The 27,831-nt window shown below is 41.0% G+C and overlaps 1 protein-coding gene across 6 annotated transcripts; it reads left to right on the forward strand.

Moving 5' to 3' along the window:
* Positions 1 to 1,622: 1,622 nt before the first annotated feature.
* LOC125894639 (centrosome and spindle pole-associated protein 1-like) lies at positions 1,623 to 23,185 on the forward strand. 6 transcript variants are annotated; one of them, XM_049586186.1, is made up of 28 exons: positions 1,623 to 1,747; positions 4,052 to 4,153; positions 4,481 to 4,553; positions 5,257 to 5,360; positions 5,916 to 5,981; positions 6,995 to 7,317; positions 7,424 to 7,509; positions 7,606 to 7,702; positions 8,081 to 8,186; positions 8,394 to 8,671; positions 10,957 to 11,081; positions 11,237 to 11,378; positions 11,770 to 11,881; positions 14,025 to 14,172; positions 14,289 to 14,465; positions 14,794 to 14,906; positions 15,149 to 15,298; positions 15,461 to 15,604; positions 16,245 to 16,358; positions 16,963 to 17,029; positions 17,321 to 17,447; positions 18,986 to 19,125; positions 19,204 to 19,332; positions 20,931 to 20,971; positions 21,136 to 21,196; positions 21,808 to 21,917; positions 22,083 to 22,239; positions 22,836 to 23,185. In XM_049586186.1, exons 1-28 carry the CDS (start codon positions 1,745 to 1,747, stop codon positions 23,006 to 23,008), a joined length of 3,468 nt encoding a protein of 1,155 aa, XP_049442143.1. In that variant the 5' UTR covers positions 1,623 to 1,744; the 3' UTR covers positions 23,009 to 23,185. The 6 variants fall into 6 exon arrangements, with proteins under 6 accessions (XP_049442143.1, XP_049442149.1, XP_049442148.1 ...); XM_049586192.1 differs by having other exon boundaries at positions 14,289 to 14,417; XM_049586191.1 differs by having other exon boundaries at positions 8,081 to 8,138.
* Positions 23,186 to 27,831: the final 4,646 nt, after the last annotated feature.

Genomic DNA, 27,831 nt, shown 5'->3' on the forward strand with positions numbered 1-27,831 from the left:
ATTCAATATATTTCTTTTTCTTTTACAAGTCTAACAAATGATGAATGAAATAAAATCAACTGCAAACATCTGCAATGGAAAATAGTTCGGACCCCACCTTGCTTTTCCAAAAAATGTAGACACCCCCCACCCTTTCATAAAAAAGGCAAAAAAAAAAAAGCACAACATTATTAATTATTTATAAACGTATACTCCTGCAGTCCCTAAGTGTTTTGCTCAGGGTTTTTGAAAGTATATAAAAGTAATGTTAAATATTACATTTTAACCAATCTGATGCAGAAATAGAGTCAAGTGAGTTGCAGCGAAGACATTACTGCCATTTTAACTATTAAAGCATTTCCTGTCCTACTCTGCTGCATTCATATTTCTTGGGATGAACTCAGTGTTTACCTTTCAATTATTTAAAACAAGCAGTGCTGGATAAAGGTTTTCAACTGGTCGTGGATAAGGACTGTTCATCCGTGACCCTATTTTTTAAAAGTGCACCTGAAAGTGGGCACTTTTTGTATTTATATATAAAGACAGCAGAATAGTGTGGTTGCAAAAGGTTTTAGGCTTTTACAGTTTTTCCCCTCCAAGGACATGAATGCAATATGTGTTCCCCCAAAGAGAGCATGGTGGTGTCAAAGGGAGTGAGGTGCTAATGCTCTGTTACCTCTTGATGCCAAACAGCTGAGCCATCACATGTCAAGGTAGAAAGGACAAATCAAAAGACAGGAAGTGTAACACATGGCCTTCAAAATGAAAGCATAAACTGTTAAGTGATTAGGCAACTGCGACACCTTCAGCAACTATAGAGCTGTGTTGGATTATTTCAAACATTAAGATAATGGTGTAATATTGCAACTGCAATCGAGCTTCTGCATCTTTTTCTTGTGAGTTATTCTGGTTGTGTATGTCACAAGGAGGGAAATTTGCAATCTCACAAGCGAAGTGTATCAAGTGTGCAATGCTTCAGAGTGGAACCATAGCCAAGTTATAAAGAATAACTGGCATGCAGCAGTACTAAGAGGATAATTATTACTATACAACAGTTAGTTCCTGAAAAGTTATATTGAATGATCTATGTACTCATGCTCCTATAATAAAAGTAAGAAGTGATACTGAGCTGTTCTAATATGAAGGGGGCCGAAAACAGGACTTCAGAAACCAAAGGGGAAATTATAGCCTTGTCTAGACTGTTATATATTTTTTTTAATTTGCCACAAACTAATGAACACACAGTAAGGGGCCCACATGAAGGCCATGCACAGTTGTACTGAGCCAGAAATGGGAATGGTATCATGGGCTAAATTGCCATATAATATATTTTGACACAGTACTGCCCATATCCATCACGGTGAAGGTGTAGTACAATAAGCCTCATATGTCACAGTTATCTAAAATGATACATTATAATATCCGGTGAGATAAAAAGGAAAATATAAAATGACTAATGCATTATGAATTGATGAACTTCAGAAAACTGAGATGAAACAATGAACCAAGATGCATAATGTCTCAGCCCCTTAACACGCAGATGCTAAGTATAACCACCTTAGAAACAATGTCGCAATGGTGGCCCGAAGAGTGAGTACAGCTGGTTTCTCACAGGGATTTTATTTTGACGATCAAATCCGGAAGTACTGTTGTATGATGATGAACTTGTCAGTGATGTCCTCAAAGTGGACGAACAAGGCACCGCCAACATTTGCAAGCTAGCAAACATTGCCTTATCCGGTAACGTCATACTCAGCATCGGTCAATGGTAGGTTTTGTTTAGTACTAACGTTTATAATACCGATAATTACCGTAGAAAGCCAACGCTAACTCGGCGAGGAGCTCGTCATTAGCTAAGGTTAGCTTTCCTAGTTTTTGTCTCGTTCTTTACTTTGGGTTTGCCTCTCTCTTTCAGTTAGGGCTAACAAGCTAGCTAACGTAAGCTATTGGTTACTGTAAACTAACTAAACAATCACTACTGTGTTACATACATTATTATTTTTCATTCTAATAATAATTGTGTTGTTGTAATGATAGCCGCTAAGCCAATACCGTGAACGTTAAGCGGGTTAACGTTATCTGTAGGGAGTGTGACGCTATCGTGTTCATTGTGGTTGCCTGACAACGGAAAATTAAAGAGACAGTAACGTATCGACCTGACTGTTAATCAATATTTGTCAGCACCAAGTTGTGTAGAGTCGAATGATGTGTGCCTAATATCAATACTATGTTGCTGACAGTAATTTTTCAGGTGAACGTTAGCCCTTCTGCTCTATGTGACCCCTAGCTTCCCACTAACGTTAACGTTAGGGGGAAAGTGGGATTTTTAACAAAATTCAAAGCACCCAAACAGTGATGAAAGGCCGCAAACGGACGTTTCCCTGATAAATGAGCTCCACAGATAATGCACCACTATAGTGACACTAAGGAACTAAATAGTGATATAATTTCCTGTAGTCTTTGGTTGTGATAAAATGTTTTATTTTTATAGTCTATGGATAGAAGCTGTATACATTTGGCCCTCCGTGGCACACTATTGAAAACGCTTTTTCAATGGGTTATTAATTATTGTAGCTATTCAATAACCGTTCTTATCTTCACTAACTAAAATGATCAGTTTTGCAGCCTGGAGTCAGTCGTCATTTTACAACACAAAAACTTGGGATGCCAGGACGTAGATAAAACAGAATGCAGTGATTTGCAAATCCTTTTTGACCTACGTCCAATTGAATTGAGTACACAGGGGAGATATTTAGTGTTTAAACTGATACATTTTAATGTTTTTTGTAAATATGCACTCATTCTGCAGTCTGGTCTGCAGGCGGGCCTGTCTAGTGCCTGCTCTCTTATTATGAAGCTACGCTGTTGTAATACGTGCAGAATGTGTCTCGTTGTTTTGCTGGACTGGGCATGGACATCTCTGAAAAAGATGTTGCCTGTATTGCAGCATATGTTGCCCCAAAACCTGTATGTACCTTTCAGCATTCATGGTGCCCTCACAGATGTCTAGGTTACCCGTGATACCATGGGCACTTACACACCTCCATACCATCACAGTTGCTGGCTTTGAACTTTGCACTGTTAACAATCTGGATGGTCCTTTCCTTTTTGGCCTGGAGGACATGACATCAATGATTTCCAAAAACAATTGAAATGTGGACTCGTCAGACCCCAGCACACTTTTCCACTTTGTGTCAGGTCTTCACAGATGAGCTCGGCCCCAGAGAAGTCGGCGGCGTTTGTGAATGTTGTTGATTTATGCCTCTCACTTTGCAGGGTAGAGTCTGACCTGGTGTTTGTAGATGCAGTGATCAACGGTGTTTACTGACAATAGTTTAATGAAGTGCTCCTGAACCCATCTAGTGATATCCTTTATACAATCATGTTGGTTGTTAATGCAGTGCTGTCTGAGGGGTCAGAGGTCAAGGGCAGTCAATCTTGGTTTTCAGCCTTGTCCTTATGTGCAGAGATTTCTCCAGACTCTCTGAATCTTCTCATGATAGTATGGATGTTAGATGGTGAAATCCATAAAATCCATAAATTCCTTTCAATAATACGTTGAGAAATGTTCTTTAACTGTCGGACTTTTGCCCACACAGTTTTTCACATAGTGGTGAACCTCATGCTCTACTTGCTTGTGAATGCCTGAGCCTATTGAGGGTGCCCCTTTCATAACCAATAATGATCCTATCATCTGTTACCAATGAACCTGTTTACGTGTGGAGTGTTCCAAACAGGTGTTTTTGAGCATTACACAACTTCCCCAGTCTTTTGTTGCCCAACTTTTTTGGAGCTCGTTGCAGGCATTAAATTCAGAAGGAGTGTATATTTGCAAAAAACAGTCGAGTTTATCAGTTTGAACATTAAAAATCTTGTCTTTGTACTCTATTCAATTAAATATGACATATGAGTCAAAAAGGATTTGCAAGTCATTGCTTTCTGTTTTTAGTTACATTTTATATAACGTCCCAAATTTTGGAAATGGGGGTTGTACAGTTTTATTTTATGCTCTTATATTATGCCAAGCATGGCATTTTGTGTTCTCAGTTGGGTTGTATGACTTTGCCAAAAGGAGATGGATGATGAGCTGGAGAGCTTCATCAGGGCGCGGAAGGCCAGAGTGGCTGAGGACAAAGCCAGTTTAGAGCAAGACCCTCCTTACATGGAAATAAAGGTGTGTTGGTAAGATGGTTGTCAGGTTATTGGTTTCTGGATCAATAACCATTTATTATATACATTTGTTTTGTTAAATTCTGATTGCTATAACCTTTTATTTCATGAAGTGCAATACAAATACAAAGAAGTAAATTATGCATCACTTTATTTTCTGTGGACAGAAAGCGGAACAGATTTAATTGTAATTGAAGGAAAGTATTGAGTGTTTAAACTCTTTTTGTATTTGTTTGGAAAGTTATTGGCAGAGCACTGGGATGTCTCTTTTCCAGTGATCCTATTGCGCATACCTTTCAATGCATGATGTTCCTCTTTTTTTGACTGACAGGCAAAACCCCACAGAGCTTATGGATCCACTGTTAAAGAGAACATCCCTCCCAAGACTATAGCACAGGGGAAAGGTACAGTTCAGTTCTACATTTCCCTCATTTAAACTCCTAAATGATTCTTTTCATAAAAGATGAGCAAATCACAAAATCTCTAATTAATAGTAAATCGTGATTTGTCGTGTTGTCATGTGGGCAATGTTTGTCTGGGTAGATGCTAAGCTACAGTTGGCAATTTTATAAAAAATACTATTTTTTCATTGTGTCACATTTCTTGCCTCTGATGTTTTCAGAAATAAAGTGTACTGTTTACCTCTAAAAGTGACTGGTGCTTGGTTTTGGCTCCACTGTTTCCAACATGGCAGCCAGGCCACAAACTTTCTCATTTTACAGCAAAATGAATTACTAAAATATGTTTCAGAAAACACTTGACGGCAGAAATAGGCAATGCAGTAACAGATTTGTATTTCATATTTGATCAGTGCTGCCTTGTTTGACAGCTGCGTTTGAGGCTTCTCAGCTCTGATTGGTTATTTTTGTTAAGGTGCTGTGAATTCTTGCAAATGCCATTAGGAGCACTATGAGGAGAACGTGATTTTTTCACAGACTATCTATCTCAGGTACTACGGTGTGGATATATTAACAGTTTCAGCCAAAATGACAAAAGGTAATTTTTATTAAAATACCAACTGTAGCTTTAAGGAGGCAGTTTTCTTGTTTTGGCACCAAACTCTTCGCCTTATGTCTCTATTAAAAATTGATGGATGCGTTTTGTTAGAGGACAGTTGCACTGTGGGTCTGCCCCTCGGCATAGAGTACGAGAGGAAGAAACAGAGGCTGCAGCATGAGCTCCGTATGGACTACAGGCGCTACATGGCTCAGGTGACTGTCACTGACCTACCTGCTTACTCATGTGTTTGGCTGTAGCAAACACGCTTTGTTCTAGATCTGACAATAGTTTGTGTTTAGTTTTAGATTGAGATGAATTGTACTAGAGGTTGTACCTTTTGCAGCTATTGGTATCCCATGATCGATGTAGCGTTCAGGTATCCTCAGCCGTGTTTACAGTCTGGAAATATCACATGACCAAGATTAGTTTACCAGGCATTTAAATTTAGGTGGGTATTTCCTGCATATGGTAATTTAATACCAACAGTTGGCATAAACTTCTAGATATGCTGTTAATTTCATGGTGCTATGGAAAAAATACAGTACATTTACCATTAACCTGTCATACCAGATATGTTCAAGTTAAATATCACAAATTTCACAGCATACACAGGCTTTATTTGTGCTAATATTACACAGGTGGATGAGGATCCAGTCTTTGGGGTTGGGGCTCAGGGATAAGCTCCTTTTAACTTTAGATATTAACTTAAGCTCTGAAGAGTAAAAGTCACAATGTTGGAGTCATGATAGTAACATTTTATGTTACAGAAAAAACACTTGGATCATGGAGAGCCTGGGCCATTAATTCACCTTGATAACAGGAGGTCTATCAAGGTAAATGTCTTCTTTTAAATGACCTAATGATGTCAGCTGATTTGAAAATCATGTCTTTGACTGGAGAGGGTTATGTTTAAAAAAACATCTGTGTCAGTTGCTGGCATATCACAAATTTAACTAAGAACCTCGTTTTTTTACTTGCCACCTTTTTTTAATGAAAGAAAATAAACTGAACCATTACTGGATGGCTGCCAAAATCTGTGGAACACTAACTTGAAAGAATTAAGTGATACAGAAACCTCATGCTGACTGTCTCATTCAGCATATAGAGATTTAATAAACAACCCCAAGGTGCTGTTTTTTTCCCCCCTAAAAATGAATACGAAAACACAGTTAAGGTACATTGTGAAAATGAGCAGTTACCACTGTTGTTTAGGTGATTGATTCCCAGCCAGGGGTACTTGTAGCTCTGAGTGTACTTCTGCAGTTTTTAGTGGGCTCATAAAAAGATAGTAGAGTAGCTCAAATCATTTGACAAATGGAAATTACATTTTGAAGAAAAGAATATGTCTACATATTCATTTTCTATAACGCCTGAATGTTGTGTAACTAAAAATATCACATAGTGAAAACTAATCATGAAGTGAGCGTGGTCGAGGTAAGTCGCTAAAAGTAATGCATATGTGGTTGACATATATGGTTAAAATGAACAGGTAAAGGAAGTGGATAAATGGTTGAACTGGATAGCTGAGAATAATGGATAAATATTTGAAATAGCCAGCTTCATGTAATGGGGTGATGGTTGATGTTGCTTTGATGATGTTGTTGCAACTTTTCAGTGGCAGTGGCAGTGAATGCTTAGTTTTCCCCTCAGCGCAAAAGGATGCAATGTTTTTTGAGTGTTCCCAAAAATACTGACTAAGGTGACAGAAGTGGTTGGGAACCACTGATTTAGATTTAACAAAATAAATTGTACATTTGATTGCACCCAACTTGGCATTGATGCTTAAAATTGAAAATAAGGACCTGATGATATCTTCACACTCTGTTTTTGAACATGTTTCCTTCAGCAACACCTGCTTGAAGACCAGACAGGTGATCTCCCCAAACAGCGACCCCCCTCACGGAGGGATGCAGCCACTCTAACAGAGGACAGTAGGCGGTTGCACAGGGCTTTGCGCCTTACTGAGGTTAACACTCTGAGTCCTGAGGAGGACGAAGGGCAGTCGTCTGTACTTCCCAGGCATTGTGACAGGCTGGGGAAGCTAGCGGAGCAGGAGTCAGAGGAGGAGGAGTACTTGATGGAGCTGGAGCTGATGGAAGGAAGACGGCGCAGGCATACAGGGGTTGAGACCAGTTATGAGAAGAGACGATCCAATAAGACTGACGGCAGGTATGTTGATTTATGTGTGTATGTTGAAAGCATGATATAATATAGCTGACTTGTATGTCCTTATTAATCATTCTCTGTCAATCTGTTTTTATCTGGCTTTTCTCAGGGAGAAGAGGGAGAATCTAGCCGGCAGGGGATCGAGAGCACTGACCAAAAATGAGGATGCTGAGTTTGCCACTGGCCTTATAATAGGTTAAAGGACATTTTGTATTTTGCAGATAACTCACACCAAACAATTACAGAGTATCGATGGCCCCCCCTTATTGTTTATTGGTATCATCTGTTCAGGAGTAGCTGATACAGAAGATGCCTTGCAGAGGAGGAAGGAGCGCTATAGACAGGAGCTGCAGGAGCAGATAGCTGAACAGCACAGGAACAAGAAGAGGTGCGTTGTCAGTAATCCTTGTTCTTCCATGCACAGCATTACACCAGTGTAATATTCTCATTTTAGGCAGGTAGATGACACATATTCACAGTGATGTTCAACTGCTGCAACATTCTAATACTACAGGCAGTTATCCTGTGTTTGAGTGATCATGAATGATAGCTAAGCCTCTGAAGGGCTGAATGTCCATCCACAGATTCAGCTAGCTTCCATCCTGACAACACCTAATGTGTCCGTCAAGGGCCTTGTGTCTTGTTATTGAGCAAAACCCTGAACCTCTACTTGAGCTCTTGTTGGAACATCCTGCAGGGTGACGTCATTAAATGCGTAGCATGTGTATCTCTGTTAAACAACTGTACATGTGTGTCCTTATTGCAGGGAGAAAGATTTGGAGCTGAAAGTTGCTGCAACGGGGGCAAACGATCCAGAGAAACCGGTCAGCCAGCATCTGACAACCAACTCACATTTAGTTTGGGTCAAGAAGGTTGTTGATTATTTTTAAGGTCACAGTGGGTAGATACAAATTTACTGGCCATTTTAAGTATTTTACCCTTCAGCTACACTTGTAGAGCATAATCTGTGAATCAGTATTGTGTCTCAGCCGACATGGATGATATTTCTGGGGAGATGTCAAAGGGATTTTCAATATATCTCATTAACATATTTGTTCATCTTTCAATTTTGTTTTCAGCCTGACCGCATCAGACAGTTCGGACTGTGCAGGAGAGAAGATCGGCAGGTCTTAGAGCCTTCAGCAACAGGAGAGAGTGAAACATCATCCAGAGGTCTGCCTAATAATGTGAAGATAGGCGTTAGAAATCGAGAGATTCCTCCTCCTGAGCAGCCCCATGTTGCCTTCCAGTCCCCTCTGCTGGAGTACAGCTCTGCCCTGGGCCTTGGGGGAGAAGGTCTGTCTCCCAACAGCCAGCCTGCTGCCCCCTCCTTCCCCAGAGCCATGGACACTCCCAGGTATCCCTTTTCTTTAAACTGCATGTAAGCTATAATTCTCTTGATTTCAGTCTTGGTTGATTTGGCGCCATGTTGTCACTGTGGTAACAGCTAGTGCAGTTTAACACTACATAAACAGCTTGCTGTGGCTGGTGATTATTGCTCCAGTACTGCCTGTGATTAAAACAGATTCACTGTCAAAAAATTTACCAAATTGTCTTTTATTTGTAGATGCATCATTGATAAATCATTGTCGTCAGTGCTAACCTCGGTGACTAATGGGACGATATGCTTACCTCCTGATATATTATCTTAATACTTGTGATTTAATTTATGATTTATCATGGTATTTCTTTACTGTAGCCCTTGGGAAAAAGTTGAATCATACACTTTTAGAGACTATATCACGAGAAATACTTTTAATAACAATGCATGTCAGTCAGTCAGTCTTTGTCGCTGTCATTACAGCGGTGCCATTGTTTTCATGGGCATTTTTCACAGTTTATTCCAGTGAAGCACTTAATGACTTGCGAAATGCTCTGTGAAAGATGCCATTTAAAACAAACTTTACTTAATTACTTACTGACGAAAATGTACAAACTGCTACATTTAGCTGTCCGTGCTCATCAAGCTTGTAATGTTTCCCATACATTGATTAATTTGTGGCAGCTGCCACAAAATTATTACTGAACAGTGCCTTTCATTATTTTACATATTTATTTTTTTACTGTAAGAAACAGGTAAAATCTTATTCTCAGCCCCTCAGTCTTTTTAATCTCTTTCTTTGTTTATCAGACCGCACATAAGGCGAATTAACGAGGTCATGCACCTCCAGCCACTAGGAGACTATTTGCCAGAAGGAGAGCAGGCAGAGGCATTGGCTTCTAGCGCTGGTGTACACAGGGGCTGGGTCTAATTTGTGTAACAGCAGCAACAGAAAGTTTGCTGATCTGGCAGGGAGTTTGCACTGGGCTGGCTGAATTGAAGTTGCTATTCCAGCAGTTTAATGTCTGTATCCTCTGACTATCTGCCATTTTCTGCTTTATCACTTTGGGTTTGTTTTTCTTTAAACTGATATGATGTCATGTTACCCATAGACCAGCACAGTAGTTTGTGTATGTCCTGGTCATGTGAAGGCAATTTGAATCCAGCACGTGAATGGCAGACTCTGCCACTAACAATACAAAAAACAGTGTTTCCTTAACATCTTGAGAATTATAACTTTAAACTATGTGGTCAGTTTTGACAGATGGCTGTTTTTGCCAAGTTGCTGGCAGGTTATTTGACACCTAATTTTTATTATTGTAAAAAATAAACTTGAGTATAAATTAACTTTAAATTTAAGACTATTTTTGCCTTTTTAGTTAACCTCATACTGTGCAGCTCTGATTATAATAGAGAATAGGATGAGTGGTAGTGAGCTATGCAAAGCACTGTGGGACTTAAAGACACAGCAGCTACGGTAGAGACTGAGTACAATTAGACGATGTGTATGAGTTATATCTTATCTGGTTTGAAAACACGGTCAATCATCATGTCATTTCCAGTAAATATCACAATATAAAAATGTTTAAAAAGTACAAACATAGAAAGACAGCAAGTACTCACCCATCTTTTAAATGGTTATATCTTAAGTATGATCTCTAGCGCACAGCTGACAGGTACAGTGGTTTGTTTACATGATGTTCCTGAAGTCCATATTTCATGGCCTCAGTGTGGACAGAGAGGCACTTGCTTGCTGTTAGGGCACAGTGTTCGGCCTACATATTTGCAGGGGGAAATATTTTTACCGGACGTTATGAAAGGAGAGATTTAAATAAGTCAGACTTCAACAGATGTTCCTGGTCAAAAGCCGTGTAATGGAAAGCCTGAGCTCAGCAGCGCTTATGATAAAGCTGCTTGCTGTGTGAGAGAGACAGAGATGGAGAGAGGGGAAGAGAAGGTGGAAGTTAGATCATTGCACAATGTTTCTTTAAGTTAATAACTTACTCAGAACACTCCTCTATGACCCACTCGCCTGAAGCCTGCGATATTTTCTAACAAGCTTACCCGAACTGCCTGACTGCATCATCATCTGACTCTTTGACCAGTCCATTCTTGTTTCTTGTCTCTGTTCAAGAAGCAAAGTATGGATGCTGCTTCCGAGAATGCATTGTTTTCTGACATTGTTGCTTATTCTCTATACATAATATCAAACACCTAAATCTACAGATATAGCAAGAAAAATAAGACCTGCAGAAGGTTTTAGATTTGAGATGAGACAATGTTATATAACAACACTGACAATTTGATATCATACTTTGTAGCTCCAGAATCCCCTTGTTTCCTCCACATCCTCCTTCAACTCTCAGTGAAAGCTACAGGAGCCCGTATGGAGAGCCCCACCACTACTACGGCACCAGAAACCTGCTTGACCCAAACATGGCCTACTGTAAGCACTAGTCTCCTCTGTTAAATGGGAGTAAAACTAGTTGTCTTGATGATAGTATATATCACACTCAGTAAACATATTGGTAGTATGCCATACAAATATGCTACATTCAGCATGATAATCATATTTTTAGAGTGTTTAATTTTTCTGTCCAGATGGCCCCTTGTCTGTTCCTGGTGCTGGTCTTCCCATGTCCTACTGGAACGTACCACCAGGGGGAGCTTTGCCCAGCCAGTATGGTCACCACAGCCCTCACAGCCAGCACAGTGGGAGCAGCTTCCCTGAGCCTCCAATACAGTAAATATCTCCTCTTTAGTGCTTTGGCCTAGACAGCAGAGTCAGAAGATTAAACAGGAAGCACACAGGCATCTTATTCTTCATCATTTGGTGGTGCTGTCAACTCAGCTCACTTCACTGAAACTTACTGTTTTGGGGCATATGAGCAAAAACCACAATGGTGTAGCCTCTTGTAATCTGCCTTATGATTTCAAGCCAAACAGAATGGACATGGTGTTAACACCTGCTTGTGTAAACCTTTTTGTCCGATTATATTGGAGAATTGAGTAGTAATCATAGTAGGATTGCTTTTGTCTCGTAAAACTGAATGTCATTTTAGGGAAATGTAATAAGACACTGTAACAGGACAATAGAATAAAGTCCTGGTGTCATTCTGCAACTTTCCTGACAGGTCTAGCAACGACGCAGCAACTTTGGACTTGCATGGCAGGACTTTTCCTTCAGACAGAACCAGATCAACCAGGGAGAGGATTATGAGCTACAGGGAGGCTTTGAAACAACAGGTAGGTGAAACTTCCCTACTGCCATCATCCGTTATAATAATAATAATAATAATAATAATAATAATTTTTCTCTAAAACACAAAGAACTCGTGGTGGTTGGATCTAATGACTGTATAATAACAACATATCCAATATGGGTGTCAATCACACATCACAATACAATGTTATATCAGTTCTCTATACAACGACACAATATCAGCTGATATGGAAGAGTCTGCCACGATACGATTTTAATTTGATGCAAGTCAGGGGCCTGTGATCGACTTGAGACCATATCAGTGAATATTTCCTTTGTCTTTTTGTTGGCAGCCTGCCATTATCTGCCTGTTGCTAGGCTGCTGGCACTGTGTGTTTAGGAAGGAGGCACACTTGGAAGGAAATGGTGACATAGATGTACTGCAACCTCTACAGTGTATGAATGTGTATGAACAGCATCATCTTGGCTCAGGTCCTATTCGGTTAGAGACAACTTTGGTAGGGAGTATGAATTAAAGTGGTTGCAGGTAACTTTTAACTTTCACTGCATCCTAGTGTGTGGTATGTTGGCAGGAAGCTTCCAGGAGAGGAAACAGCGAGCTTTTCGACAAGGTAAAAGTGATCTAGATTAGACTAAAAGCTGTAGTGTAAGCTAAATTACACCCTTAGATCCTCATTCATTTGTTGATAGAGTCAGCTGTAGAAGTGTGTGAGACCTCTCCCTGCTCAGCTGATACGTTATATCCCTCTGCCACCTCAGTCTTATCCCAGTCCTTATCTTTCTCCTCTAGTTACTCTGTGATACTGAAGCTACAAAAATCCTTTCTCCTTGTCGCCCTAGCTAGCACATTTTGCCACATGATCACTGCGGGCTCACATAAAGCTGTACCAGGTGGCTCAGTACTGATGTACTTAGGTTGTTTGTTGGGTTGATTTTGGGACTTAAACGGATAGTTTGGATCTTCTGAAGTGAGGATGTAGGAGGTAGTTATCCACAGTCAATGTATTACATATAGTAGATGTCAGTTGGCATGCCCCCAGTTGGAACAGCAGGCAGGAGTACTCCCACAGAAACCAAGCAATGTACTGCTGTGGAGGGGTCAGCAACAAAATGTATTTTAGCCATCTAAAAAATCACTTAAAGTGTCTGATGTATTGAATATTTTACCTGCTTTACTTTTCCCTCAGACAGCGATTTCCAACAGGGAATTGAAGCAGTTATATCTCTCTATTCAAAGCCAGACTCCACTGAGAAAAAAAGTCATTTAACATCACTGAATACAGGTGCTGCTGGTCTACTGCTGCTTCATTCAGTCAGTTTGTATTATTCTGTGACTTTGCCATTTGTTGGGATTCACCAAAGTCACACATTGAGACAGCGGCAGACCTGCAGCTCCCATGTTGAGTGAGCAAAAATGACTATTTCTCAATGGAGTTAGGCTTTGAAAAGAGCGATATAACAGTCTCAGTTCCTTATCAGAAGTTGCTGTCTGACGGCAAGGGGTAAAGCTGTGAAAATGTTCTCAATATATCAAACGCTTAAACTGAAAGTTATTTTTTTTAAGGTGGCTAAAATACAATTTACTGCTGCCTCTGTCCACGGCAGTACATTGCTTAGTGTCTGTGGTGGTTGCTTCTCCAAAATGGGGGCATGCCGACCGCCATCTCCTATATGTAATAGGCTGACTGTGAATAAGTACCTTATGCAAGCCCACTCCAAACATCCAAACTATTCCATTATCTGTTAATGATCTTTGATAGGTTACAGCGGTCAGAATACCAATATTAGGACATCCCAGAGTGTATTATTATGCTTATACCAACACATATGCCTCTTACATTTACCTGGCCTCTGTATTCTAATTTTTTCAGGTTATAGTTTTGTTTTTGTTTTTTGTTTTTTAAATTGGAGTTCTTTTTAAAGCATCTTGATTAATTTGATTTTTATCCAACAATTATACTGCAAGGCATTGTAATATATTTTGATCACACGGGTTTACCCAATGCATCACTGGCTCAGTTTGAGGTAATTATACTCATACAAAGCACTGAGAAGCCGGTGTTGTGAAGAGCATTAGCTGCTGACAGAGAGAATTTCTTAGGGTTTAAAGAATAAGGATTTGTCATGTGAGGATTTAAGTGTAACCTAGAACATACTGTACTGTAGATCCAGGAGCAACAGGAACAGAGGCGTGTGGAGAGGGAGGAGAGGGAGCGTTATGAGGCCCAGCTGGAGGCTGACATGAAGAACCACCAACCCTGGGGTCGAGGTGGAGGAGGAGCCCCGCTCCGAGACAGCACTGGAAATCTTATCGGTATGTGAATAGATAGTCTTTTTTTTATAGTTATATTCTTGTTTTTCCTGCAAAATGATCACACATATTGTTCTGTTCACAAATGACAAGTTCCTACCTGCTGTTCTTGTTGCCAGCTGACCTCAACCAGATGCACAAACTGAACGAGGAGGCCTACAGCAACCCGGAGCAGTGGCAGAGGAGAGCCACGGCTGCCATGACGGCCCGCCAGGCAGAGCTCCCTGACCCCAATGAGAGAGTCTCTGGTACTGTAACAGATTGCAGTAGCCATGACACTAGTGACAGGCTCTCTGGTACTGTATCCATCTTTCTTCTTAATGTATTAAAGCCATGGACAGGAATATTTGAATCATACTTACCACACATTCACAAAGCACTGTAAAATACAAAGAAAACAGAGTGACACTGCTGACTCTATGAGTGCTTAGAGCTCACTCATGCCTATTTTCAAAAATGTCATATTTGCAGCTGAGCAATAAACACTAGCACCACTAATGGTTGTGCTTACATGGTCTGATATACTGATGACCTCAGCTGCTGCTCCTCAGTGAGATTTTTTTTAGAAGAGAAAGTTCTTTGGTATTCCTCATGTAGAATTCTTCATGTTTCCATCTTTTGTAGGTTTCACCCATGTCCAAACCCCCCAGTTTGCCAGAGGCAATGTGTTTGCCAACCAGCCCAGCCAGCAACAGCTCCACGAGCAGGACAAGTACAAAGCTTACCTCAAACAGCAGGTATTGCTGAGTTTCACTTCTGCTGGTAGCCGACCATCCTTTTGACATTCTGTTCTGTAGAAATTTAGCAAGCTGTTTGTAAAAAACTGCAAATACATTTAAGTTTACCAGCACAAACCAGGGAGAGGTTTGTTTTTGTTTGTTTTGCAAGAATATGCCCTCTGGTCTGCAAGTAAAAGTTGTTTGATGTTTTGAGGCTGTGTTAATTAATTTCTGTCTCATTAATCTGGGTTTGTTTAAAGATTGATGAGAAGATGCTTAAAAAGGCGGAGGAGAGGGAACGAACAAGACTGGAGGAGGAGAAAGAGGAGAAGAGGCTGGCGGAGCAGAGGGCTCGTATCCAGAGAGAGTATGAAGAAGAGCAAGAGAGGAAGAAACGAAAGGAAATGGAGGTGAGGACCTAAAAATCTTAAGTCGTGGGTTTACACTTGTGTCCAATAATTGCACTTGATCCTTTAATTATCCGAAAAAAGTAGTCTACAGGGAAGTGTGATAACATTTGCAGAAGTTCAGATTGACTCGCCAGTTCTCCCCCTTTCCTCTGTGTCTCTTAGCAAAAGGCCAAGAATGAAGAACTAATTCAGCTGGCTGAACAGAGGAAGAAGGAAATGGAGAGAAAGAAGAAGGAAGCGGAGGAGAAGGAGAGCGCAGCACTGAGGAGGCAGTATGAGAGGGAGAGGCAGGCGCGGCTGGAGGAGGTTAGTTCAGACTCCATGGCGACAATCACGATCACACTGCAATTTAGAGACATTAAAAAGTTAGAAGTGTCAACTGGGAAGCTTTGAAGTTAAGAAAATGTTAGTCTCAATATCACCTAAATTGTGTAATCATTATTATTTTGCTGTATAATTATTATACAGTTATTATCATACAGACATAATCAGCAAACTTTCAGTTCTAGCTGTGTAATCTGTCTGAGCATGTACCTGTTGAGGATTAGTCCTCTCAGGCAGTGACAATAAAATCAGCGACTGGAACTTTAATGTCTTTCCTCATAAGGACATTTTATGTTGTCCAAAAGATAATTTTGCTTGATGATCCATGTGATAAAATGTTGCCTGAGGTCTTACAGTGCTGTTTTGAGTTGCAAAGACCCAACACAAAGACTATAACTGACAGTCAGCTGACCGTAGTATAGTATAGTGTGTTCTAAACCATTTATATATTTATATTTTTGTACACTGTTTATAAATGTTAAATTAGTGGGTAAAGGATTGTTAAGTAGTATGTCCCTTTTTGTAGCCACTCTTGATATTTCCAGTCAGAGGGTGATAACCATCAAGTTTCATTTTATTAACCTGTAGATTTATGCATTTAATGGGTGGCTGTGTGTTGTAGGTCCCCAGGGAGCTGTCACCTCCAATCCCCACCCTGCAGAAGAAACATGGGCTACGCCAGTACACCCCCAGACCACCCACTGCTGACAGCCAGCATTCTACTGCCCCCCTTTCTGTGAGTTTCGTCTCAGCCCAGTCTCAGAGTTTTCGTTTTGTTTTTTTTTTTGTCTTTGCTGATTCAGCATGTTGTATCAGCATCAGCGAGAGTAGAGCCCGTCGTGAAATAAAATCACTTTGATTGGCTGTTAAGCACTTGCTACATGAGGTAGGATTATTTTTCTTTAGCCATTGAGCTCTTTAACAGCTCTTTAGTTTCGTGATGGGTTGTGTTATTGTTCATCACCACATGGTTAGTATGCTGTGGTTAGGGTTCTTTCAACACTGGATTGTGTTGTTAATGTGCTAACTGGCTAACTAGCATCAAGAAGGTGTTCCCGTTTCCCTTTTTGAGTGATGATTGTGTAGCGTTATTTCCCCACACGCAGGTGCAGAACGTATGCGCTGGTTGACTGATGGCTGTAGTCTTTGTGGTGTGTTCATGTACAGTTTTTTGGGCCTGGGCAAGGCCACGTCAGGCAGCGCAGCAGGGGGCCTTCATCGCTGCTAGTTCTCTGGAGTCAGTTTGGTGTGTCTAGGCCTTTAAGCTCACACACAGCAACGTCTTCCTCCAATGTGTATTTTTGTTTTCATAACTTTATCCTCTTCTTTGTGTCTCTCAGGAGCGCTCTCTGTCTGGTCTCCAGTCCCCTCCTGTCCCTGCTTGTAGGAATCAGCTTCGCGCTGCTGGTACTGTATCAACAAGGCAGTTAAAAATGTCATCTGAGCAAAGCAGTTGTTTGCCATATCTGCAGTGTCATATTATTTGGTTCTGTCAGTCCCACTGACGGCATTAAAATGTTTCAACAGGTGGTACAACTTGTTCCACAGCTCCTGGGCTAATATTGTTTCACATCTGCCATATACCCAGTTGTTAAAGCTTAGTACTGAGAATCTGTACTGTTTGTAAAAACACTGTAGCAGACTCTGTGTGTGTGTGTGTGTGTGTGTGTGTGTGTGTGTGTGTGTATGTGTTTTCAGGTGACCAGCGGGATGTGTTCAGTGAGCTGTCAGCGTTGCGTCGGCAGCTTCGCAGTGAACAGAAACGAGTGGAGGGTCGTCTGCAGCATGCCGACTGGGAGGAATTAGACTCTCCGCTGAGTGACAGGTCAGACCCAGGCACATGCATCACTCTTATTGTAAACCTTATTTATCACATGGAGTGCAACATTTTGTGGACATATTTAGTCACATATAGGTTTCTTACCTTCAGTACTGCGTACATTTGACACATTGGATACACTGGTAGTTTGGGATCTGTTGCTGTGATATTTTATCAAATTGTATTCTGTAACATGACAACAGCAACTTGTTTCTTGGTTAGTAGCAGATAACAGCAGAATGACTGCAGTAAACATTAACAACAATTAAAACTTTTTTACATTAAACTGTCAATCTGAAAGATTTTGGTGACACCTGTAGTTAGAATCAGAATCACCTTTATTGTTTCTGTTACTGATCATCACAGCAAATGTAGTCAAGTTCTACAAGTCACAGATTTCTGGGGCCAGCAAAACAAATTATTGTTTTAATAAAGATTTCAGGCAGTAATTGGCTGTTTTCCATCATTCTATGAGCAGACATGATGTATTTTTATGCTGCAGTCTGCGGACAGCAGGGCACTGTGAAAGTGAAAGTTGGTTATCTCGCTAAGTTGGAGGTGTGCAGTCTGTTGCCTGCAGCTCTTCATCTAACAGCTCACTGCGGCTGCTCCATCTTCTTCCATTACTCCCTGCAATATTTCAAACTGATCCGCTGTCACAAAGTGTAGAAAATGGTTGTTGTGTTGTTTTGTATAGAAATCTTTGATGAACAATAGTGGAAAGGGCTAACCTTACAGACACATTGCATTTCCTGTGACCCCCTTCATAACAAAAGTCAACTCATGTTTCGCCAGTTAATGTGAAGCTGCAGCAGTAGGAAATGTTCCATGTACGTCAGCTGTAAGTAGTGAGAGGAGGCGGTGCTGTTAGGGCCGTGTAGTGTGTGTGTGTGTGTGTCAACTTGCTGTAAGCAAGAAAGTGCTGCTGGTACTGGTGTATCGATACTGTGGAACATGAGTATTGAAATATTTGTAATATTCAGAATGTATTGATGAACTGACATATTTAAAAGCAGTCCTAAACTTCAGTGTTAAAGATGATTAATCTTTGAATTCAGTCATAACAGCTAAGCTGTTACTTCAGTTGGTTCCTCTTAATAACAAAAAAAAAATCCTGGTATCCCTGGCAATATTTTTGCCTGGTAATAAAGTTGTTTGATAAAATGACATATCTTAACAGTGATCACTAATTAGCTAACACCTTACGCCTAAATTGCAAATATAATATCAGCTGACTGATGTTAGTTTTGTCCAATGACAGTGTTTTTAATTCTGCAATTTTTTAGCAGTGGTGAACTCAAAGGACTTATGGTTACAGGCAGTACATCAGGTTGATCATTTTTAGACTAAACTTTGTGCGGAAATCACACAACCCTGCTCATACAGAGTTAAATCTAAGATCCTGGTAAATCCTGATTTGCCCTTTTTTCCTCAGATCACTTTTATCATTAGCAGTTTGTGTGAGATTCTTCTGTGCCAAATAAGTGACTGATGCCAATTTAGTTTATGAGCATTTGTGTGTGTTCCTGTCTTGATTTGCGCAGACACCGAGAGCGTCCCCAGGTGGACGTGTTTGATATGGCCAGGCTGCGGCTCCAGGCGCCCGTCAGACGGCCAAACTCCAGAAACGTGGAGCCCAGAAACCTGCTGCGTATCCACGACTCTCTTCAGCTGAAATACACAGGTAATACACAAGTCTTACAGTCTTAATGGTACGCAAAGCAGCATTATTAGCTGTGACTGGTTTGTTTGGGTGTTTCAGACGGTGAGTCCAGGCTGGGCTTCAGTGACGTTCCTAAGCTGGAGGAAGGAGGAGGAGGAGGCAGGAGAAGGCGGGAATACAAGGATCCGTATCACCAGTTCAGCAGCCAGAGGTCAACAGTCCAGGACGGTCAGAGCTCACTGCAATTTTAAGTCCTATTTATCCCTTTGCAGTAGTTTCAGTTACAGCTGTATCTGTGGTGGAACAGTTTATGTAAGTTTGTTCACTTATATCATGCTAGGTCAGCAGTTGGCTGAGTTTTTATGCCTTTTAAAATAATTGTGTAAGTTTCAAATGTTGATGTTGGGAATGAATATTTCTTCTATATGGCCCAGTTAACACCTGATATTGACACATGATCTGTATCTGGATAATGAAGTCCAGTCAACAGGCTTTTGTAATTACACCAGGTGTTGATAAACATTCTTTGGCCGGCTTGTCAACACTTGTAAGGAGTTAATTTAGTAAATGCAGACTTGCTAGCTACGGCGGCTGTTTTTAGCTTTTACTGTGCTTATTCCAGTTAGCAGAATAAGGTGGAGTTAAGGTGATTTCCGATGGTAAGCGACACTCTGCCTGATTACCTGCTTGGATCTTGGTTTCATTGTGCTCCTCATGTGACAGGCAGAAGAGCGCTATGCAAGTAAATGTCAAGCACCTGTGTGTGGTAACCATGGAAACAGTATCATATGTCCCTCATCACAGGTCGCTGTGTTGACACATAGTGGCAGTCCCAAGGCCTTTTCCATTTTCCAGTTTCCCTGATACCTTTCCTTGAGTCCTCTCCTCGTGTCTTAGTCCTGCCCATGGGAGATGGGAGTGGAGGAAGCGAGGAATGGATGCAAGGAGAGAGGAGTCAAGGCAACAGGCATTTAATGAAATGAGACATCTTACTGAAATGAGACAATAACTGAAAACAGCCTCTCCAATTATTAAAGTAAAGCAAGCCTCCATTCTCCTGGCTTTTTGAAATGTATTTTAGGAATTGGGACGTCCTTCAAAATGGAGCGCTGAGATCGATTTCTGGTCACAAGCCAGAGGATTGAGGAGCTGAGGAAGCACATAATCGGGAAATGGGAGAGGCCCCCAGTGTTTGATGCATAGTTAGCAATATTAGCATAGTTGTGTCTGAAACCTGCCTTAAGTTGACACTATATGTAGCCTTACCTGATACATCCAGTCTTATGTTGATGCTCTGCCATGCAACCCCCCCCCCCGTTTGTGTCCCAATAACTGTTTAGAAAACAGTTTTATAATTCAGGGAACTCACACATGGCAGTCACCAGTCATTTTTCCATTGATTTGCACTGTGTTTTGTAGAAGAATGTTCAAGACAATGCAAGTGTGGCAGGGGGCGGGCATGTGTGTGAGTTGAGCACGACTGCTACAGTTTCACAGGACTGCCCGCTTGTTGCTACGCCTGTCAGGTTGACCGCACCTCTCTACCTGCCCACTTGCCTCTCATTGAAAATGAATTACTAGGTGTGTCACCTGCTTCCTGTCTGAAGTGTCTGAATGCACTGCAAACCAGACTACCTTCAGAAGTCTGTTCCCATCTAATTCCAATCACAAAGTATTTTGTGTGACAATTGTGTCAACGTTCACTTTCCGTATAAAGGCTATCCAGATGCAGATCACATGTTAATGCCAGCTGTAATTACATTCCAATATTTCTGTGGTAGTGAAAAGGAAAAGAGAAATTAAGTAATGTTCTTGTTGTGTTTCAGATTATTTTGACCTGTTGCCACCACAGCAAAATGATTATCTGGTGAGTTACAAAGAAATAATTGCTTGGTTTAAATAAAGCATCCGTGCTTCAGCTACAAAAATTCCTTACATGATTCTGTCTGGTTTATATGTACTGTTATATCCACTGTCTAACTTGTGAGTAGTGGAGTGTAAGTATGAAAAGAGTTGTGTTTTATGTTCCAGAGAAGTGTGCTGGGGGGGTCGGCAAGAGGTTCTCTGCTGGAGTCAGAGAGTGCTTTCATTGGTAAGAGCACCATGATGCAGGTGTTGTTACAAAGGCACTTTCACTGTCATTATATGTCAAATATCTGCACCTCTTTGATGCACGATGAAAAATGTAATCATTTGGAGTTGTGGATCTCTCATTTACACAGCATACAATCATTTAAATCTTCTAGAGCAACTATAGAACTGGTGTATTATTTCAGTCTCAAGGCAGAAAGTGAATATTTTGATACTCTAAACACAATAAGATCATTTGCTTGGCTTACATCTGAAACAAGTGCAGTGTTTCTACAACTTAAAAAGTAAGTTACTTAATTATGAATCTTCACAGCTTGAAATAATTTAAGGTTGACTTAACCCAAAAACAGAACTCTGCATGAAGTACATCTCGCTCAATAAAGGACAGGCAATTTAAAGTATTGTTATTATATTGTGTGTCTGTGTATATATACTATCTAGTATCACCTGGTTAATGTAAATATAGAGGAGGGGTGGAGCGGAGTGGGTGGAGAGATGTGGGGACAACAAACTGTTGCACAGTGTGTCCTCTTCAAGTTTGTGTCATTGAGATGCCTGGGGCTAATTTTGCCTCTGGGTTTATGTGTGTTTGTGGGTGTATGTTGTGTTAAGACCCCCTAGGCGATGCCTTTCCAGTGCCGCATACCCCAGAGCTTGAAAAAGCCCCTCTGCTGTCAGCCAGGGAGAGGAGGAGGCTGGCCAAACAGCCACAGCGTCCCCAGGTATGCTGCTTTACATACCACACACATACCTCACAGTTTCCTGATGTGTGGTGCAGCTTTAACAATAACTATGTGGACTTTGAGTTTAAGCACAGCTATTAAACAATGGACAACTCTAATTGTGTGTTGTTTGTTTTTGATTTTCATGTCCTCTGGTTGTTTCAGGATCGAGCCGCTTCCAGCCAGCCCTTCAGCCAGTGTGATGACTACTCCGCCCACTCAGGTAACAGACTGCAGCAGGAAGCTGAGCCCAGCGGTGACATAGGGAGCCGGGACAGGACAGGTCGTCTGATGGCTCTCAGTCGTCGTGGCAACACAGCAGGTACGACTAGAATGGTTCAGTTCTGCTTGTTCTTGTATTTTATGTAGTTCCAGTTTCGTTGGACGAATGCAAATCTCGGCAAAGCATAAACTTCTGTCTTGACCTGTATTTACTTTTCAGGTAGGAGAGAGAGAAACTTCTTTTCACAAAGATAGATTCATGTTAATGTGTATTTTCAGACATTATTTGATTTTTGAAAAGAAAAAAAAAAAGGCTCATAACTATCAAACAATAATTTGCCCCCCCCGCAGTAACTCTGAGGACCCCCCGTTGAAAAACCAGGCAGTAGATTATTTGTCTTAGATGTCTGAATTAAAATTTTAGCCTAGGGCTTTAATGGTTTGCAGAAGCCAAGGGGGTGTTTTAATACAGCCAGTATTCAAATAACCATGGGAGCTGTTGATTATAGGTGGATATAGAAAAGCATTGCAATTATTCTGCAGCAAATATTTGTTTAGATGTTATTAATTATCATATACACACAGTGAGGTCTGCAGCAGTTAATGAACGGTGATTCTGTCATGCAGTTTTAAGAGCAGGTGGATATCCGAGTTTGTTATTTAACTCTTTAATGTTTCACTCTCTGTGTTCTTCAGGAGCAGCAGACCTGTCTGATGACAACTCCTCCCCTCCCCGGTTTTCTCTCGGCAATCTCAACCATCAAGGCTCCGTGGATACTGTCTCCACAGATTCCTGGATGCGACCGGGAACATCGGACACACTGAAATGTTTGGACCGACCATCAAGGAGGGAGCGGTTGAAGACGTAGCATTGTGTCCCTGAGCTCGCCTCAACACACCTGCCCCCTCTGATCATGACATCATGGTTGGTTTTAACTCAGCTTTTTGTGACGGACAGACACTTCTGTATGAATGTCTAAAAAAACCTGATACTAACGGGAATGTACTTTCAGTTAAATGACGTCAGAGAACCTCAATATCTGATGTCACAGTGAGAATTCTTGTTTGTTTACTATTTTATTAATAATTAAATTATGTTTTAAATAAATTATGTTTTAATTATATGAACTGTGTTTTGATTGTTTCACATCACACACTCAGGGTCTGCCACAGTTAGCCCACAATGAACTTGATGCACATGTTTTAAAATTTCTGTTTACATAAACACTTGTGCTTCTTCTGTCATTCACGTGTGTAAAACATGGCAGCAATTTTGACTTCACTAACATTTAAATGTACGCTATGTACACTACATTATATTCAATATAAATGAATGTAATTTAGTTTGACATTTTAGGAAGTAAACTCACTCTCTTGCCAAGAGTTAGATGAAAAGATCAATACCACTCTCTCTGTCTGTTCAGTATGAAGATATAGCTAGCAGTTCAGTTTGGCACAGGAAACAGCTACAACTGAGAAATCAAACTGACTTGATTATTTAAAATTGTAATAAATACTGAATAAAAAGCAAGCCTTATTCACACACACAGTTAAAAATGCCATTAAAGATTAGACCTTTGTGCTGTGCTGGACCGTCATGGTGAAGAGGGATGATTTACTGGTCGATCTACATCCTAACCCTCACCTATGGTCATGAGCTCTGGGTAATGACTAAAAGGTCGTGGATACAAGCAGCTGAAATGAGTTTCCTCACAAGGGTAAGGAGCTTGGACAGTTACAGGGAACTTGGAGTAGAACTGCTGCACCTTCGCATTGAACAGGGTCAGTTGAGGTGGTTTGGTCATCTGATCAGAATGCCTCCTGTTAAAGGTGTTCTGGGCACAGCCCACTGGTAGGAGGCCCCGGGGCAGACCCAGAAAAAACTATCTTGTCTGGCTTGGGAATGTCTCGGGGTCCCCCAGGAGGAGACTGGAAAGCGTCGCTGGGGAAAGGGACGTCTGGAAAACATTGCTCAGTCTGCTGCCCCCACGACCCAGCTTCGGATAAGCGGTTGAAATGGATGGATGGGTTAGACCTTTGCACTCAAGGTCATGCAACATTGATAACACTGCATTAATGTCCAAGACACTGAAAGTAGTTTTCAGTCTGAACTGAGAAAATGGCTTCAAAGGTTGTTTTTTTTTTTTTAGAGGTAGAAAAGTAGCAGTGCATGTATTAAATGTGTATTCATAAAGTAATTTTTATGCCTTAAAACAATCAACATTTTGACCTATAACGCCCAAAATGCACTTAAATTGCAGTTAATGCGGTTAGCCTTTGTAGGGCCGTCAGCTATTTGTCAGTCTAGATTACCTTGTAAGCAGTTTCATGGAGGAACTGTTTTTTAACTACACTTGCAAAACATATCATCATGCAGAAGGAAGCGTGGGTCTGCTCATGGAGAGCTGTAACATTAACTAGCTCAGTGGTGCCAGGTGAGCTAGCAGTGAATGCGCGCTGCCCTCTGCAGGGTGATACTGTTGGCAGGTGTAGTTCGGTAGAAGAAAATAGTCCCTATATGAAACTGCTCACAACAAGGTCTGGGGATTATCTTCAGTAATCAGGTCATGATTTCTGGAAAGAGACATTGCTGTTGAGTTTTTCACATGTGTTTTTTGGCGCTTTGAGTACCACAAGCTGAGTGCCATCTAGCTCCATTATATTAGCGAGAAAGTAGGCATCTCTACGGCCAGTATCTCCAACACTTGGCAACTCACAGCAAAACAATCTAGACTGATAAATAGCACTACAGGTGAAAGAAAAATTAATGTATTTTTTATTTTGGGGTGAACTGTCCCTTTAAAACAACAAGCCCCTCCCATCCACCATCAAGTTAGTGATACCATCCTATTTGAAAAAGAAATGACCAACAAGGAATGATCTACATTATTTCCAAAAGAAAATAAGATCATAAATGAAACCTGTGATTACATTTTACCTTAACTGCAGTATTAGTTATTATTATTTAGTTAAAAGTAAACTAAACATCAGTATGTTGTCATTTTTTATATGTTAGAATTTAGCTCAAAGCTTTACTGAGTGTCTAAGTTCAGCCTCATAGACAGGGGCAGATTATCAGACAACGGGCCCCTGGGCATAGATACGCAAAAAAATCCCCCAATTTCTCCTCCATAGATGCCATACACACACACTTAATAGTTGTTTAGCCTCTTTTTGTGTGTTTTTTTGGGTCTCTGGTTGTTTAGTGGGGTAGTGGGGTAATGTATTTATTATTATTGTTATTATTTGGCCGTTTTGTGTCTCTTTGCATCTCTCTGTGGTCATTTTGAATCTGTTCTCGGTCAGATGTTAATTTGAGTGGCATTTTGCAGGTGAGGGCCAGGGGCCAACCCTTACACTTTGGGCCCCTGGGCCTGTGCCCGGTTGGCCTTCTGTTCAGTAATCCTTCCCTACTCAGAGCTAATAGCGTGGTCTATGACTCTCAGCCTGCTTGTTTGTGAAACTTAATTCACACACGTTTTACAGGATTTGGGTCTTCCTGCTGTTAAACAGCAAATGTTCTCGTATCCCAGTGAAATCTCGAGCAGTCAGTCTCCAAGCAGTCATTACATTATTCACTGTCTGTGGAGCAGCTCCAGAATTTCAAAATCACAGCCTGAATAATGTCTTTTCTCTGCTGTTCAGTGAAAGTAAAGACTCCCATTTAAGGCTGGATGTTTCCTCTGTGTGAAAAGCCTGTGGGAGCCCGCCTTCTGCATCATCGCCCAGACCTGAACAAGTGAAAACAAACAAACGACTACAGGCTCTGCAGCTTTTCATTTTCTTATCATTTGTCTTCTGGGTTTGATTTCCTGACAACATGCTACATGAAAGCAGAGCTGTTTACCATCAAATGTCTGTCGGAAATGTCGGATTCTCCCACTGGAACCTAAATGCAGCAGAACAAGTAAAGCTAGAGTAATAGCACAAATCCAAGATGTGGATTACCAACACAAAGAGAGAATTTCTGATGATCTCTTCGCCACATCCAATCCAAAATCTTTATTTAGACAGTAACTAACAAGTGGGACTACTATATGGTCAGGTGACTGAGTGTGGATGTGATGCAGTGATGGCACAGACTGTAGTGTTTGCTCTGCTTAATGAGGCTTTAGAGCTTTGTAGTGGTTGAGCTAGCTGCTCTCAGTCCTCACGTATAAAACATTTTTCATATTGCTGGGAAGCAGGTTAGCATATTAATATTGTGAAATGCGAAAATAAACAGATGACAGAAGGTTGGAGGCTGTTGTTGTCGTATCCTCAAAGAGGACACGTTTTCAGCCTCTGTGTCTACCAATCGTTTCTCATTCTCCTTCCATCCTCTCTGTCCCATTCTCAGTACCGTCTCTGTGTTCTCACACACACACACACACACACACTTCACACACACACTTCACACTCTCGTTCCTGCTTGGATGAGCACTGTCGCTCTCTCCCTCTCTCTCTTTCCCTCTGTCTGTATGAGTGATGACCTTCTCAAGCATTGGATAGGAAGGAGGATAGAAGCCATCTAAACTCTGCTACGTCCCCATTACTCAACCAGACACCCCAGTGTCAATATACCTACGCACACACACACACACACGCGCGCACACACACGCACACACAATACATCCCACTCAGCATTACACTGACTCAGGAAGGCCACAGCAGCATAGCATGGCGAGCAACTTCATCCAAAAATTGATTGTCCAGGCAAAAACCTCCTCAGCTGGTTGAAACAATTTATTGCTCCAAACTAATTTTATGGTCTTTAACTTTTCGGCAGCCCTACCCAAAACACAGGAGGAGCAGGGAGCCTCTTGCTTCCACTTCCTCATCAACGTCTAGCCTGGAGCAAGCCATGGTAGGTGCCCACTTTTCCTGCTTGTAGTATCCATGATGTGAAAGCTATGCAACATTCATGTCATGTGGGGGAATTATTCAGCCTGTAAAACAGGTTTCCTGTTGAATCCTTTTTTTGGACAACTTGGGAGCAGTGGAAGCACAGAAATACAGTGAGCGGTAAAAACATTGAACCGTTTGCCCTTGTTGTTTGACTAGTACAAAAGAAAATTGCGACTGTTGTTGGCTGGTAAGGTGACAACACGTCAGTGGGTCGTACAGTGTGTCACACTCACTAGTTTGAGAACTCAATTTTAACCTTTTCATATACCTATTTTCTTTAATAAACAGAAAACTACAACCTTACACCAATCCAAGTTTGTCTTTTTCACGAAGCTAACACTAACGTTAGCTTAACTGAGTCCTAAAACCAGGAAATGAGTTAGCATTTTGGCACTCCCATTTCTCTCAGCTCAAAGTGAATGGGTTTTTTGGTTGGATGTCTGAAATAAGATCTGTAGAGACTTTTACATTTTGTCCCACAACATAAAATGCGTCAGTAAATGCCCTACTTTTCAATTTGAAAGCCTTTAGGTGTGTAAAAAAGTTGTTAAACAATGCTTGTTGTACTCTCATTTTATGTTGTTGCTAACATGTTAGCAAGCAGTTACCTCATTACACATCCAGTAGCAACATTACCGGTAATTTAGAGTCTTATGCTGCCTTCCAGGCAAGTTTCTGAGCCTCTAAGTCACCATTTAAAGTCACGGCTCACGACTTCATAGCGTTCCAGGCAAGTCACGTCAAACTCTCAAAGCAACATGACGGACCATGCAGGGTTTATGTTTGTTTATGATCACTTCTGTCA

Source organism: Epinephelus fuscoguttatus, linkage group LG9, assembly GCF_011397635.1.
Source record: "Epinephelus fuscoguttatus linkage group LG9, E.fuscoguttatus.final_Chr_v1".
In the NCBI taxonomy this organism is placed as follows: domain Eukaryota; kingdom Metazoa; phylum Chordata; class Actinopteri; order Perciformes; family Serranidae; genus Epinephelus; species Epinephelus fuscoguttatus.

What these genes read in the sequence shown, in the direction of transcription:
- LOC125894639 (XM_049586186.1), top strand. An exon ending in TGACCCAAACATGGCCTACT is followed by an intron (nt 11,082 to 11,236) that starts GTAAGCACTAGT and finishes TTTTCTGTCCAG; the next exon opens with ATGGCCCCTTGTCTGTTCCT. An exon ending in GAGGTCAACAGTCCAGGACG is followed by an intron (nt 19,333 to 20,930) that starts GTCAGAGCTCAC and finishes GTTGTGTTTCAG; the next exon opens with ATTATTTTGACCTGTTGCCA.